A 15,197-nucleotide genomic window follows, 5' to 3' on the forward strand; every position below is an offset into this window, starting at 1 on the left:
CATTTTGGAGGAAAAAAAACATTAGTTAAGACTCAATAGAAAAATTCCTATCCTATGCATCAAATGGCATCTTTTTCTTTATAGGAATTGAGATACATGTTATCTTATTTTTTTATGATTTTCCTATTTTTACAACATTTCTATTCTATGAACCAAAGGAGGCCTCATCATTTTTAGGCGGTGGAGATTTTTCTTTGTCACAAAGAGGGAATGTTTCCGCGGAATATTGCGTAGTCCATTGAATCGGTGGGCCTAAATGTGAGCAGAAAACGGCCCTGGATGGCTGCAACAGGCATCCGTCTCCTTCCCCGTGCACTTCGAATCTCCCTTCGACGAAAACCCTAGTTCAGTTAGGAAGGGCAAGGGGAACTAGGAGGCGGGGAAGACATGGCGGCCGCGGCGGCCTCCGTTGGACACAGCAGCAGAGGCGGCGGTGGGCGGATCCATCGGCTGGAGGTGGAGAATTTTAAGTCGTACAAGGGAACGCAGACCATCGGCCCCTTCTTCGACTTCACGGCCATCATCGGTCCCAATGGCGCCGGCAAGTCCAATCTCATGGACGCCATCAGTTTTGTGCTCGGCGTCCGCTCGGCACACCTCCGTGGCGCCCAGCTCAAGGATCTCATCTACGCCCTCGACGACCGCGACAAGGAGGCCAAGGGTCGCAGGGCCTCCGTACGCCTCGTCTACAACCTCCCAGGCACCGGCGGCGAGCTTCACTTCACCCGCACCATTACCGGCGCCGGTGGCAGCGAGTACCGTATCGATGGCCGACTCGTCACGTGGGACGACTACAACGCCAAGCTCAGATCCCTCGGCATTCTCGTCAAGGCCCGCAACTTCCTCGTTTTCCAGGTCTTCACTAATTCTTCCTCCTCGATTAGCAATAATTCCGGAGACGTGACATGAGCATTTGCGTTGCAGGGTGACGTGGAATCCATTGCCTCCAAGAATCCTAAGGAGCTCACTGCACTTCTGGAGCAGATTGCAGGCTCTGACGAGCTCAGGAGGGAGTACGACGAATTGGAGGAACAGAAAACCAGTGCCGAAGAGAAATCTGCACTTGTCTATCAAGAGAAAAGGACCATCGTCATGGAGAGGAAGCAGAAGAAGGCGCAGAAGGAAGAGGCAGAGAAGCATCTGCGCTTACAGCAGGACCTGGTACTTCTCCCACACTCATTTCTTTTGTTCTGAAAAATCTCAAGTTTGGGTTACTTACCAAATATTCACATTATGCGCCCTATGTCTTTGCTTGTTTTCAGAAACTGTTAAAAACAGAGCATCTCCTATGGCAACTCTACAGCATTGAAAAAGACATGGAAACAATAGAAGCCGAACTTGAGGATGATAGACGTTCTCTTCAGGAAGCGCGCGAAGATAATCAATCCTCTGACAATGGACTTGCTGCAAAAAGGAAGGAGCAAAGTGCATTTCTCAAGAAAATTACCTTATGCGAGAAGAGTATGTCGAAGAAAAAGCTTGATATTGACAAAAAGGTAGGTGCCTTATTTTCACTCCTAAACCCCACCACTTCCATCATGGCATTTCTGTTTGTGGCTGTATGAAGAGCTTATCAAATTCTTTTCTTCTGTTCTGTTTTCTCGTGGCATCATACAACTCTTAATTACGTGTTTAATTTTTAGCTTCTTGCAATTTAGAATTTGTAGTAGAATTCTTATTAGTAGGTGAAACAAGGCTTGCCTTCTAGAGAATTAGAGCGTACCAATGTCGTTGATATTATGAATTGGGCATGTTAATTACATCCTAATTGATATGTTTCTTCTTCAGCAACCCGAGCTTCTTAGATTGAAAGAGCAAATATCTCGGCTCAAATCCAAAATCAAAAGCTGCAACAAAGAGATTGACAAAAAGAAGGATGATAACAATAAACATTTGGAAGAGATGAAAAGGCTGCAGAGTGCTTTGGCTGATGTCACAAGTGCTATTGAGGAGTTGAACGAGCAAGGCCAAGATAAAGGAGTGAAACTGCAATTAGCCGATGACCAAGTCCAGGAATATCATAGAATGTGAGTCTGACTGTCGTATCTCCATGTGTACTATCTAAGGAGAGTAACACCATTTTGTCTTGCCTATCTTTCTAGTTTCTAGGCATAAAACTAGTGTCAAAAATGGTCTTACATTATGGGATGGAGGGAGTACTTGGGAGTTGAATGAGCGAGCGAGTCTCAAAATCGTAGAATGATATGTATTTCTGAACAAACTTTGAATGCTAGAACATCTATTTGTGAGGGGGGGGGGGGGGGGAGACAAGTCTGTAGGTAGATAGTACATGCAACGAGGCCATACTGTAAGATTTGGTTTTACAATCACCTTCGCTACCTCGCGGAATCTGTGAGCTTTTGAGTTTTTTTATTAGTTATGAATAACTGCGACAAAATGGATAAATTTGAACTTTTTGAACAATGTCTTTGCATTCTTTTGATATTTGTGCGTGCATCCCTATGACGGCTTCATTGGACCTTAACTTCTGTTACAGCAAGGAAGATGCAGGAATGAGGACAGCAAAGCTGCGAGATGAGAAGGAAGTATTAGACAAAGAGCTAAATGCTGATATTGAAGCCAAAAAGAATTTAGAGGAGAATATGCAACAGCTGCGTAGCCGTGTTGATGAGATATCATCACAGGAGAGTGAATTGCAGACAAAGCTTAATAAGATTCTTCATTCAATCCCCAAGCATGAAGATGAGCTTACACGTTTACGCGAGGATCATAACAAGATTGCAAAGGAACGCCAATCTTCAGGGTTAGTCCATAGCAAAGTCCTTTGATCTCGATGGGTTGCTTGTTCGAATCATTCAGTGTATTAACTTTTGCTCTACCATAAATGTTAGTTTTGAATTTTGATGTCCAATACATTATTTTTTAAACTTTATGCAGAGCTAAGTATCTGACATTGAAGCAGAAGGTGGATGAGATAGATACGCAGTTACGTGAACTCAAAGCTGTGAAGCATGAAAGTGAGCGGGATGCTCGATTTTCAGAAACTGTTAAGAGTCTTAAGAGGCTCTTCCCTGGAGTCCATGGTCGCATGACTGAACTTTGTCGGCCCTCACAAAAGAAATACAACCTTGCTGTCACTGTTGCCATGGGAAAATTCATGGATGCAGTAGTGGTTGAAGATGAAAGCACAGGAAAGGAATGCATTAAGGTGCTGCTTTCATGATTTTAGTTAGCTTGTCTTCCAACATTTTTTTATATATTGGAAAACATATTATACTGTCCGTTTTAGTGAATGCTATTACTTACTTTTTGTTTCATCCAAAACGTATTTCTCCAGAATACATAGCACTTGTTAAATGAAATCGAACAACCAGTGCGCCACTTATATTTGCTTGCATGGTTTCCGAAGAGATGTGTGTATGCTAAAAATCGATGTAGTTCCAATCTATGGAATCTTCCTATAATTCATGTGAAGCATTAAAAGAAACTTGGATGGGTTTCAACTTATCAAATGGATGTCAAAGTCACATGGACGGATGGTTGGTGCATGATGGATAGCACCCTAAGGACGAAAGCACATGATACTCTTATTGCAAGACTTGCCTTGGGCGAACTTCACCTGAATGAGGCTACTGTAGTTCCATATCCACTGTCGTAGAATGCCACACTTTCTTAGCTACCTTGCCCACTTGTCTTACACTCATTATTTTGACATAGTTGTGGCAAACAATTCGTACACCAAAAAGATGTGGCAAACCACACTTTGTAGCCGTTTTTCTGGCAAAACAAAAGATATCAACCAAATAGGAACAGTCCATCAACCACGTTTTGCATTTGTGTTTGTCATGTTATAGAATTTTCTGATTTAAGTTGGTCCTTTACTTTTGGCATCATCCAGAACGTGCAGTAACTTTATGTCTCCTGTGCTGCAGTATTTGAAGGAACAACGTCTTCCTCCACAGACATTTATTCCCTTACAATCGATCCGTGTGAAGCCAATAACCGAGAGGTTGCGTACCCTTGGAGGATCTGCACAGTTGATCTTTGATGTGATACAATATCCTTTTTTTCTGTATCTTGGTGAATTTTGCTGCATGCTCCTTTTTTTGGGTATCCTTTCGAGTTTTCAGTGATCAAATCAAATGTTCATCTACCAGATGATTTTATCTGCCTTACTGAAATTTGTAATGCATCATTCCATGGAGTGAGAAGAGCTGTTGACATTTATCAACCTTGATTGCCCCCATGTGGATATCCATTTTCTATAAAAATTTCATTTCTGTTTCCCCCAGAAAACTTCAAAGGCCCTTTCACTTATTTTTAGACTAGTATTATTATTCAATTTTGTTTGCACACTTGCTTGCTTGTGGTTTTGTTATTTGGTGCAGTCTTTTGCTTCCTGTGTCAGTTGTCGATGAGCTATATTTCAATGACTTTGTATGGTCAAACGCAAACATTTGTGCCAAATTGTTTGGTTTTGTTTGTCATTTGTGCCTTAACATTATACATTTGATCGAGCTTTGGAGAAAGCAGTTCTGTATGCTGTTGGGAATACACTTGTCTGTGACAAACTTGATGAAGCTAAAACTCTTAGTTGGAGTGGTGAAAGGTACAAGGGTAAGTGCATGCGCTCATGTTCTGAAATGAAAATTTCTAAAAAAAAATTATGCTTACTTGGCTCTCACATGTATGTATTTAGTCGTTACTGTCGATGGGATACTTTTGACTAAATCTGGTACAATGACTGGTGGAGTAAGCGGTGGAATGGAAGCTAGATCAAATAAATGGGACGACAGCAGAATAGAATGTACATATCCTTTTTTTTTCTATTATTACCAATAGATATGTGCAATATCTTGTAATTTGCCTTACTGGGTCTTCATGCAATATGTGATGTAGCTCTGAAGAAGAAGAAAAGTAAGCTAGAGGCTGAAATGTCCGAACTTGGTTCCCCCAGGGAGTTGCAGAGAAAGGAACTTGCTGTATCTGAGAAAATAACTGGACTCGAGAAAAAGTTACATTACTCGAATGTCGAACAGGTTGGTAGATAGTTTTGACTACCTTGACAATGCTTTAAACTCTCCTAGAACAGTGCTATTTCCTGGCTGTTTCTAATACTATTTCTTGTGTGCAGAATAATCTCAAAGAGAAGCTACACAAATTGGCATCTGAGAAACATAATATTGAGAAAGAAATTGATCATCTGGAGCCAGGAAAGGAGGAGGTGATATATCCATGTGTTCAACTGTTGTTGTTTAAGTCAGGTTCCAAGTGTCACTTGTGCACCAGTCACTAATACATAATTTTCTTAGTTGGAAAGCCGTCTTGCTAAAAACGAACGGGAAGTAAGAAAGCGGGAGAAAAAAATAAATGAGATAGTCGACAGGATCTACAAGGATTTTAGCACGTCAGTTGGTGTGAAGAACATTCGTGAATATGAAGAAAAGCAACTGAAAGATGCTCAAGCACTGCAGGAGAGGAAGCTAAGTCTGAGCAATCAATTATCGAAACTGAAATACCAGTAAGTAATCCTTCATTTATTGTTTTCATGGGAATCAACTGGCCAAGTCTACATTTACTTTCATGTGCATACCTCATATGGCGTTCGGGGCATGATTTTGTTCTGCAGGCTGGAATATGAACAAAAGAGAGATATGCACGCTCCGATTGCAAAGTTAAACAACACACATGAGACCCTAGAGAAGGAGCTGAAGGGCTTGCAGGAGAGAGAAACTCGTGCTAAGGCTGATGCTGAACATATTTCAAATCAGATGGAAGAGCTGAAGGCTGAGGCTGAGGGTAGACTTCTGAAGTATCTTGTCTATTTTTCTGTAGTCCTTGACAAGATGCAACTGGGGTGGGATGCGTCCAGCCCGCACCTGCCTTCCCTGCTTGTGGTTGAGCTGGGTTGATGCGGCAGCCCGCATTGCCCGCAAGCTTCGCCGGTTAATGTGGCAGCCTGCATACGCCACAATTTTTAGTCCCAACTAATGCCTGATGGTTTCAGTTGTGCATTTTCAAATACTAAAAACTGAAGAATAAAACAACCAGAAATATGAAAAAAAAATCCTCTAAGGCCTGGTTGTTTTCTCCATCAAGTTAGAACACAAATCTCATAGCACCTGTATCTTCTCCAACTCGTTCCATCCCCAACCTAGGGCAGCCCGGTGCACGTGGCCCCTGCTTGCGCAGGGTCTGGGGAAGGGTCTGACTACTTTGGGTCTATAGTACGCAGCTTTCCCTACATTTCTGCAAGAGGCTGTTTCCATCTCCATCTTTGATGTTGTAAGAAAATGGCTGCTGACCACAGCACATCATCAAGGCGCATTCCTGTCGTTGAGTGTGATCAGTAACATGAAGTTCTTGATCACGGTCACTTGGTGAAGACTACAAATAGCTTCCCCATAAACCATATGGGAAGCATTGTCTTGTATATCATCTTCGCATGTACCCATCATACTTCAATGGACCTTCAAGCTTCAAGCATATGTCCATTCATCAATGTCTGTACGAAGTTTGTTTAAGTTCTTCGAATATATCACTCATAACCTTATGGGAAGCCTCTTCGTGTAGACCATCTTCACATGACCATCACGTGATCATCCTCAAGCTTCAAGCTTGTAGTTCCTCGAGATACCTATCTTGAACTCGCCCTTATCTACCTTGATGCCCATCTTCACTTGATTTCATCCTCACATGGGCTACTTGAAATCTTTCTTTTGTTGCAAGACCATGAGAATCACCTAACCCATATAGACATAGAAAACACATAGTATGAGTTAGTTCACAAAATACAATTCGCAAGTGCTTACCATATCACTAGATCGCATGTGGTACATTATTTGCGCTTGTGTGTTGACCGTCTAGAATTCAATCTTTGAGCTTTATCTTGGTCAACCTTTATCTTTATTCCATACTCTATCAGTCTATCTTGATGTCTTGAAGCCACATTGAACTATTCCCTTCACTTTATTGCTTCAAGACATGATAACCAATATCTCATTTCTCTCATCACCATGTCGAGTTTCTCATGTTTATTAGATTGGTCATTACTTGCTCTTCTAAATGCTTCATCACAATATCTTGAGAGGCACAATGAATTCTTTACCTGAATTACTTGCTTCAAGACTTTATCAACAATGACTCACCATACGAGCTCATCATAATCTCATCTTTGAGCCATATATGGAATTCTTCTCTTTAATCATTGTCTTGAGGTCTTGATCCATCATGACTCAACCCATAAGCCCAAGCATGACAATCTTTGAGTTCTATGATTGAATAGAAAATAGTCAATATGAAGTCTACTTCTTGATCATAATAGATTCATCACTAGAACTCAATGATCTTGATGCAAATCTTGATGTTGATGTCATTCATTCCAAATCCATCAAATCTCCTTCATGCATCACTGCTATATATTTCAGTGCAAACATTAGTACATAGGGCTTTGTTAATTACCAAAACCACACATGGGGACTATATTCACTTTCAGCCATCCGTGTCGCTGCGGCTGCTGCACCAATCTGCGGAGATAGAGCGGCGGTGGAGGAATGGCCGGGCTCTAGCCACAATCCAGTAAGGGGAGGCCTTTGGAGCTGCTAATGACTACAGCTTAGGAGAAAGGTTGCCAGTGGAGATGGAGGCGCCGCCATTGAGTCTACTGTCAGGAGATGTGGGGATATCTTTTAGGCATCTTGTGGATATGTTGGCTGTCCGCTGCAGCCAACCTGGTTCAATCCGCGGGAACAATGCGGCCATATGCAGTCAACCCACGAGAAAGTATGTGGGCTTGCTTTGGGAGGTGGGACACTGGGTTAGCAGGCAGGCTTGCCACACTTGCACCCGTAGTTCTTGATTGCCAAGTAGGTGGCTCTTTTAGGGATGCTAGTTGGCTGATTCATGTCCCTTGCCATTTAATTGGTTCATTGCTGCTTAATTTAAGTACCAAAGAACCCATATCACAGTTATTGCACCTTATTGTTCCTTAAGCTTAGTTTTCCAGCTCTACCAGAAGTAATGGCATTGTGCATTTGCTTAGTAGTATCCATACCTGAATATGTACTGTTTGGGCTGATAACTTGCTGTTTCCTTTCCATAGAGGTATACTAGTTTCATCCTTGTATTTTGTGCAAAGATTTTCTTATGGAGTTCTGTTGATTGTTTCTAAATGGTGTTTTGAAATGTAATATACAGCTGCTAGCGTTCTCAATGTTCAATAAAGCATTTTTTAGCGGCGCTTAATCTTTCTGAAGTGCTGAGTGTTGGCTAGCTTCGCTTCTGCCCTGGGTGCAGATTTTAGCGTTAAGTGTTTTTAGCGCAATCAAGGGGTCGATTTAGCGCTAGGTGCTGGCTGAGTGTGCGCGCGCCTAATCGATGAAATAGCGATGGAAACGGTCGGGCGGGAACAGAAAAGTGTAGACGGGAGGGGAAAGGGGGTATAAAGGCCACAGCCCAAATTGGCCTGGTGGCTAGGGTTGGAAGCGGAGGGGTAAGGAGAGGCTGTTGCGGCGGCTCCTGGAGGCATGGCTCCCTGGTCCTCCTTGACGTCCACTCTATTCAGTCAGGTGAAGATTGAGACTGATTCCTCCTCTCATTGTTCTTTATGCAGATCTTACTCCGCTGTTCTGTACTTCTGTACTTCTGTTCTTTAGTTCTTCTTCTTCCTCGTTTGTTCCAGATCCAGTGCAGCAGTGCTCCTATTCCTCCTCTGCAGCTCTGCCTCTCTCCTGTACTCATCTCATTCAGTCATTGCCAAATTTGTCTAGGAATTGCATAAGTATGGAGGCAGGAGATGATGCTACTGCTAGTGATGCTGCATCAGCACAAGAGAGAGCACTGACACTGAAGAGGAACTCAGAGGAATTGCATAACTATGGAGGCAGGAGATGATGATACTGCTAGTGAGAGGAACTGCATTTTATATGCTATTTCAGTTACCTATGTGCTATGTTTCATATTTTCCTGTGTATTCAAAAACAGCCAAATTCAGGCCAATTTACAAAAAATGCTTAAGCGCATAACTCATTGCTCTAAACTGTGTGGCCTTCCGCTTCGCTTCCGCTTTCGTTTTTTGAACATCGAGCGTTCTTGTGAGTGTCAACCGAGCTCTTGCTGTGAATTTTAAACTGAGCATGCCATACAAAGCGTCTTGTCAACCGAGCTCTTCATAACGAATATCAGCTTGTCCAAAATTTTAGTACATCTTGTTCCTTCTCCATTCACCTTTGTACTGATTCATGAAACTCTTCACTAAAACAGACTGGAAGTTGAAGTCAGATGAATGTGAGACAGCAATTGAGGAACTAAAGAAACAGAATGATAGTGTTGCTGCTGCATTGGCAAAGCTGGATCGCCAAGTGAAGTTAAAGGTAGGTTTCTCTAACAGTACAACTGCTTTCATCGAATATTCATTTAGACAGTTTTAATAGGGTTCTGGCTGAAGCCTGTTAAACAATTGATTTCTTTGTTGTTTTTGTTTGGGTTTGTGTTTAGACAATTTATATTGGCAATTTGAAGGCTGATGCAGTAATGAAACCATTGTTGTTCTTATAGGAGGGACAGATAGTTCAACTTAGATCACGCCAACGTGAGATTCATGAGAAGTGCGAACTGGAGCAGTTAAAGCTTCCTACAGTTAATGATCCAATGGACACTGGATCATCCTCACAGGAACTTGTCCTTGATTACAGCCAGCTTAGTGAAATCTACCTTAAAGAAGTGCAGCTGTCTGACCGTGACAAACTTGAGGCAGAGTTTAAACAAAAAATAGGTATACTAATGGCTGAGATTGAACGCACTGCTCCAAACTTAAAAGCATTGGACCAATATGAAGCACTTCAAACGAAGGAAAAAGAGGTGAGCGAGAAGTTTGAAGCAGCTAGGAAAGAAGAGCGAGAGGTAGCTGACAAGTATAACTCTGTCAAGCAAAGAAGGTATTGCCCAATTATTTTCGTCTCTAGTTATGGTACTGTTTACTTGCTTCTTTATTTTCAATGCAAATGTATGCTGATCGAACTGTGGAGTTTCGCTTGAATGATTGGCATATAGGACTAGCAAAATTCTATGGAATTCGCCCTATAGTGAGTCGTATTACAATTCACTGGCCGTCGTTTTACAACGTCGTGACTGGGAAAACCCTGGCGTTACCCAACTTAATCGCCTTGCAGCACATCCCCCTTTCGTATGTTCAGGAAGTGTTCTATTTTGGAAACCACTCGTCTAAGTGCTCAATTTATGTCAGAGCTCTAATATATTTACACAAGATCTTACTAATATATTCATTGTTGAAAACATGATAATACGTGAGCATCAATTGGTGCTACCCCAACTCTTATCATGTATAATGATGATATGTGTGATGGAGGTGTGGTAGCACCAATTGATGAGAAGCTTGTCCAACATTGTATGCGATGGTTTGGGCATATACACATACACCGCAGGCCTCCAGAAGCGCCAGTGCATATTGGAAGTGCATATATAACGTGCTGATAATATCAAGAGAAGTTGGGTAGATCAAACTTCTAGCCATGAACAGGGGTGCGTGGAAGTTAGCTATCAACGTGCCAGAACTCTGACTATGTTTTCGAGATCTTATGGGTTTCAACTCTAGCCTACCTTAACTTGTTTGGGGCAGTAAGGCATTGAAAATATGATAATATGCTGCATTCTTTTGGAAGAAATCAGACAGTGTTTGATTTCAGCTTACTATAGCCTCAGATTATTGATTATTCTTAATCAAGCATTGTCGGATTTCATGTATCTTTTTCGGTTTCAAGTTAATATATTGCCTGCTCAGGATATATTTTTGGGTCTGAATATTGTTTTGCTTAGGTATGAGCTGTTCATGGAAGCCTTTGATCATATATCTAAAGGCATAGACAAAATCTATAAGCAGTTAACAAAAAGTCACACGCATCCACTCGGAGGAACAGCATATTTAAATCTAGAAAATGAAGATGAGCCATTTCTTCATGGAATCAAGTACACAGCTATGCCACCTACGAAGCGCTTTAGGGATATGGAACAGTTATCCGGTGGGGAGAAGACTGTTGCTGCACTGGCATTGCTTTTTGCCATTCACAGGTAAAATATTTCTGGTAAACATGGCAATATATTCCCTTTATCATGTTCCCTGTTATTAATTAAAAAAGCTGTCTTGTTCATTAGTTAGTTGTAACATTGTTTGCAGTGAATGACTTAGTTATTTATACAGAAATTACATATTGTGCTTAAGTGGTCACATGTTCTCTTCAGGTGCCAATTTTGCTTCTAATACATCTTGGTGTTTCTTCTGTACCCCATGATTATGTAGTAGGTACCATTTTAAATGTAGGATAGATTACGTAATCTATATTTTCTTGGCCTTTGTAACTACAGTTTGGTAGGGTAAATTGCTCTTTTTGAACATCCCCATTTGTTGTGGTGCGTGTGAGCCACATGCAGACCTTTTGTCCAAAACGTAAACATGTGCGGCAATTGTGCAGTTTCAGGCCATCACCATTCTTCATACTGGATGAAGTCGATGCAGCTCTAGATAATTTAAATGTTGCCAAGGTTGCTGGGTTTATTCGATCAAAGTCATGCGAACGTGCTGGCGAAGAGCAAGATGGTGATGGAGGTTGTGGGTTTCAGAGTATTGTCATATCGCTGAAGGATAGCTTCTACGACAAAGCTGAAGCACTGGTTGGTGTTTATCGGGATTCAGAAAGAAGGTGAAAAGTGCACTTTTGTTAGTATTACCTTTTTTCATATTTCATGTACGCTGATCCTTCAACTCAAATCTGACATGCAGCTGCTCCAGAACCCTCACCTTCGACCTTACGAAGTATAAAGAAGCATGAAATCCACTCCTGTTGGAGTCTTCCTACGTGTTAATCTGTGATAGTGACAATTATCGTCAACTGATTCTGTATTTCAACTTGTGTATATGATTAGTGGCATGTAGTTAATGTAGAAGCGGCACAAAACTACAGTACCATTAGAAGTTATATGTGTCTTTGTGTGCTTATATGTTCTGTCTTTGCAAGAATTAGTTTCTTTTGCGGGGTTTTGCAAGAATTAGTTGATGGGCATATATCACCGCACCAGCATGCGGGAACGCCGTGTTCTTCATCTTAGGCATGTTAGGATGCTAAGCGATGGCCAAATGTCTTCCCAGGCATACAAGAGATTGCTTAATTCGACAAGAAATCTTGCCATATCGCAATGACAGGCCAAATGAGGCATATTGCAATCGATAGTAGGGTAGCCCGGTGCATGTAGCTTTCGCATGCGCATGGTCCAGGGAAGGGTCCGATCATTTTGGGTTTATTGTATGCTGCATTTTTCTACATTTTTATAAAAAAAAGTTTCCAAGACTTCAACCCATGACCTCATGGTCACAAGGCAACGGCTTTTACCGCTGTGCCAAGGACCCCCATCCATTCCAATAGATAGTAGCTGGTTGTTTTTTTGTCTGTTTCCCAAGTGATATTAACCTAATGTAAGATACTCTGATGTTGGTGCAAATGCGGTCATCAACTCTGATGTTGGTACAAATGCGGTCATCAACTCACACGTATCTTGGTGCATTCAGCTTTGTCAATTGCTTGCCACTTCAACTTTGCCAATTGTTCGATCTAACTCGATGGCGACAAGGTATTTGTTCGATCAGTTTGTCCTTTTGCACAAGGACTATGTCTGGTTGGAGGGTCTATGACTTAACACGGAAGATAAACTTCCTTCACCCTATTCTCCTCGACAATCGATTCGCCAACCGATATCGATCACTCGTGGTAAATACTTGAAGTCGATCTCCAAACCTTTACAGACTTTTTCTTCGAGAACCACACTCACTCTTGGTCTCTGGTCTCTGAAGAAATTGACACTTAACTGTCTAGAGAGTTTGCAGCTCTAAGGGTAATAGGCGGAGCGTACTAAACTTAGATTCCAGTGATGCTGAACCACTTTCTAATTCTTCGGCTCTAGGGTTTTTCTCTCAGTGGATTTAAACTCAAATCGCTCAGAGAGGGGGTTGCTCAACAATCTTCTCAGAAATCAAATGGAGTAGCCACCGGACAAAGCCGGCGCGGGGTGGCTATTTAGAGCCCCAACCTTCCTAGATGGGAAATGACAATTTTGGACACGAGGTCCAGCCAATGGCCAACCAACACGTTCTCAACGGTCGGATTTTGGAGCAACAATAACATTACTTAAAGAACAAGTAATGCTAACTCCTCGGTCCGAGGCAAATCTCTTACAGCAAAGAAGATCACAGTCTCTTGCTGGCAAGTATTTGCTCGGGGCACAAAGAGATTTCTCTCATAGCTTTCATAGGTTTGGGTTTAGCATCAGAGAATCAAAGCTTCGAAACGCTATACCCCTCTTAATAGTACGGTGGTCCTATGATTCAATGAAAGAAGAAGAACAACGAAATAAATACTACGTCTTCACTTTATCTTTATTCTTCCTCGAGCACAGTCATTTGCTTCGAACAATCACCGGACCAATTGCTTAAACTTCAGCAATTTCTAGGGGTCACTCTCGTTAGCTTTATCTTCAGTGATAACCTTCGCTGCTGTGCAGGGAGATTATCTTCGTCGTTTTCATCAAACTCCTCGATTACTCTAGGGCCTGTTACTCCGTGTGCACTAGCAAACACATAAGTCCCAAACTGTTTATGTCAAAAAACTCCAAAACATAAGGGGCCTATCATTACACCAACAATCTCCCCCCTTTTGGACGGTTGTTGACAAAACAGATAATCATCAAAGTGAAGATAGATAAGTAAATTGTAAATCGAACAAGAGTGAACTTATGTTACTTGATTCGATGATGAAATATACTCCCCCTAGATGTATGCAAGGTAAATTGATATACAATGGAATTCCTTGCAATTCATTTGAGAGTGTGAAGAATTTTCAATCATACGAGGTAATGATTCGTATTGATGACTAATAATCCAATGAGAGTAAAGTGCAATCATTCATACCTTCTGTTAACAATTTCACCTACAAAACAAAGAGCTTCGAGAAAGAGCAGTGCAGCAGGTGGGGTTATTAATATTACAACCCAAAACAGAAGTTTTACATCAGCCCACATGAAATGGTGCAATTGTCTCAAAGATAGAGCGAGAAAAACATAAACACCAAATCCAACAAAGCAAATCTATCAAACTCTCGATGTTATTCTCCCCCTTTTGTCAACTAGTGTCAAAAAGGTAATGAAACAACATGAGTGAAAAACTATGAATATGATTCAATCTGAGGCATCGCTTGAGGAACTGTCTGACGAAGTTTCTGTTTCGGAAGTGTGCGGAATATCTTCATCTTCAGCGGCAACAACAGCAACTGATCCTTCGAGACTGACTTGGGTCTTGGATGAGGAAGGAATATTGGGGCCAGCCTCATTACACTTGCGAGACAGAGGATTTTCTTCAGAAGGCTTGACAGTTGGCGAAGTGGCTTCTGATTCATCGAGCAATTTGTGCAGCTGTATTCGAAGTAAATTCGTTGAAGGTTCACGAGCTGGCAAAGGTGGAGTGGAGCGATCGTGAAAATCTTCATCATTAAACCCTTGGTCAATGTACTGATAGAGTTCTTGAAGGTGAGATTTGCTGAGTTGCTTCTTGGAGAAAAATTTCTGAAGCAATTTCCATAAACGCTTCTTGTTTTCTGTTGTAATCATATGCACAACTTTTGTTCGGTTGTGAATTGCATTAAGTTCGACAACCAGGTATTCTTTCTATTGGCGGTCTTCGGCCATATGCTTCAGTAGCAATTGTTGAGTGCGCATGCTCACTTCAAGATGTGAAGGAGGTTGAGTATTCGGCAGACGATCACGCTTGGGCAGCTTTGGTCCATTGAAAGTGTTGTGATAGTCAGAAGTACTTGACCCTGGTGCTGTACCTGAAGTGATATCTTCCATAACTTTTAGCGTATCACGCATAGGAGGAATGAAGCTCTTGTGACTGACTTTAGCAAGATATTCAGTCTTCATTGCATAGTCAACCACTTTCTGAATCCATGGTGTGAATACTTTGATAGGACACTAAGCTGAATCCATTAGGATGCACAAGAACATGTCTTCGACATCGAAGATATAACCCTGAGAGATGGCATGGATGGTGCTTCGAAGAACATCAGATATTACATTGTAAGTATTCATTCCAGCCAGCAAACAGATGGTATATGCGAGGATGTGGTATAGAGTATGATTATCGAAGGTTAAATGTTCAGGCAGAGGAGAACCGTGAT

At 41.7% G+C, this 15,197-nt stretch overlaps 1 protein-coding gene across 1 annotated transcript; it reads left to right on the forward strand.

Moving 5' to 3' along the window:
- The first annotated feature begins 254 nt into the window (after window positions 1-254).
- On the forward strand, window positions 255-11,971 carry LOC125519692 (structural maintenance of chromosomes protein 1). Its single transcript, XM_048684423.1, has 18 exons — window positions 255-855; window positions 925-1,161; window positions 1,263-1,496; window positions 1,789-2,027; window positions 2,498-2,764; window positions 2,899-3,169; window positions 3,894-4,018; window positions 4,469-4,578; window positions 4,661-4,768; window positions 4,861-5,000; window positions 5,096-5,185; window positions 5,274-5,482; window positions 5,591-5,760; window positions 9,223-9,332; window positions 9,517-9,896; window positions 10,795-11,046; window positions 11,448-11,675; window positions 11,756-11,971. The coding sequence occupies exons 1-18, from the start codon at window positions 388-390 to the stop codon at window positions 11,802-11,804; spliced, it is 3,687 nt and encodes a 1,228-aa protein (XP_048540380.1). The 5' UTR covers window positions 255-387; the 3' UTR covers window positions 11,805-11,971.
- Window positions 11,972-15,197: the final 3,226 nt, after the last annotated feature.

Source organism: Triticum urartu, chromosome 7, assembly GCF_003073215.2.
Source record: "Triticum urartu cultivar G1812 chromosome 7, Tu2.1, whole genome shotgun sequence".
Taxonomy (NCBI): domain Eukaryota; kingdom Viridiplantae; phylum Streptophyta; class Magnoliopsida; order Poales; family Poaceae; genus Triticum; species Triticum urartu.

Excerpts from the sequence above, each read along its gene's own strand:
- LOC125519692 (XM_048684423.1), top strand. The coding sequence starts at position 388 with ATGGCGGCCGCGGCGGCCTCCGTTGGACACAGCAGCAGAGGCGGCGGT. Across the intron at positions 856-924 it reads GCAACTTCCTCGTTTTCCAG|GGTGACGTGGAATCCATTGC; the intron begins GTCTTCACTAAT and ends TTTGCGTTGCAG. Across the intron at positions 5,186-5,273 it reads TGGAGCCAGGAAAGGAGGAG|TTGGAAAGCCGTCTTGCTAA; the intron begins GTGATATATCCA and ends TAATTTTCTTAG.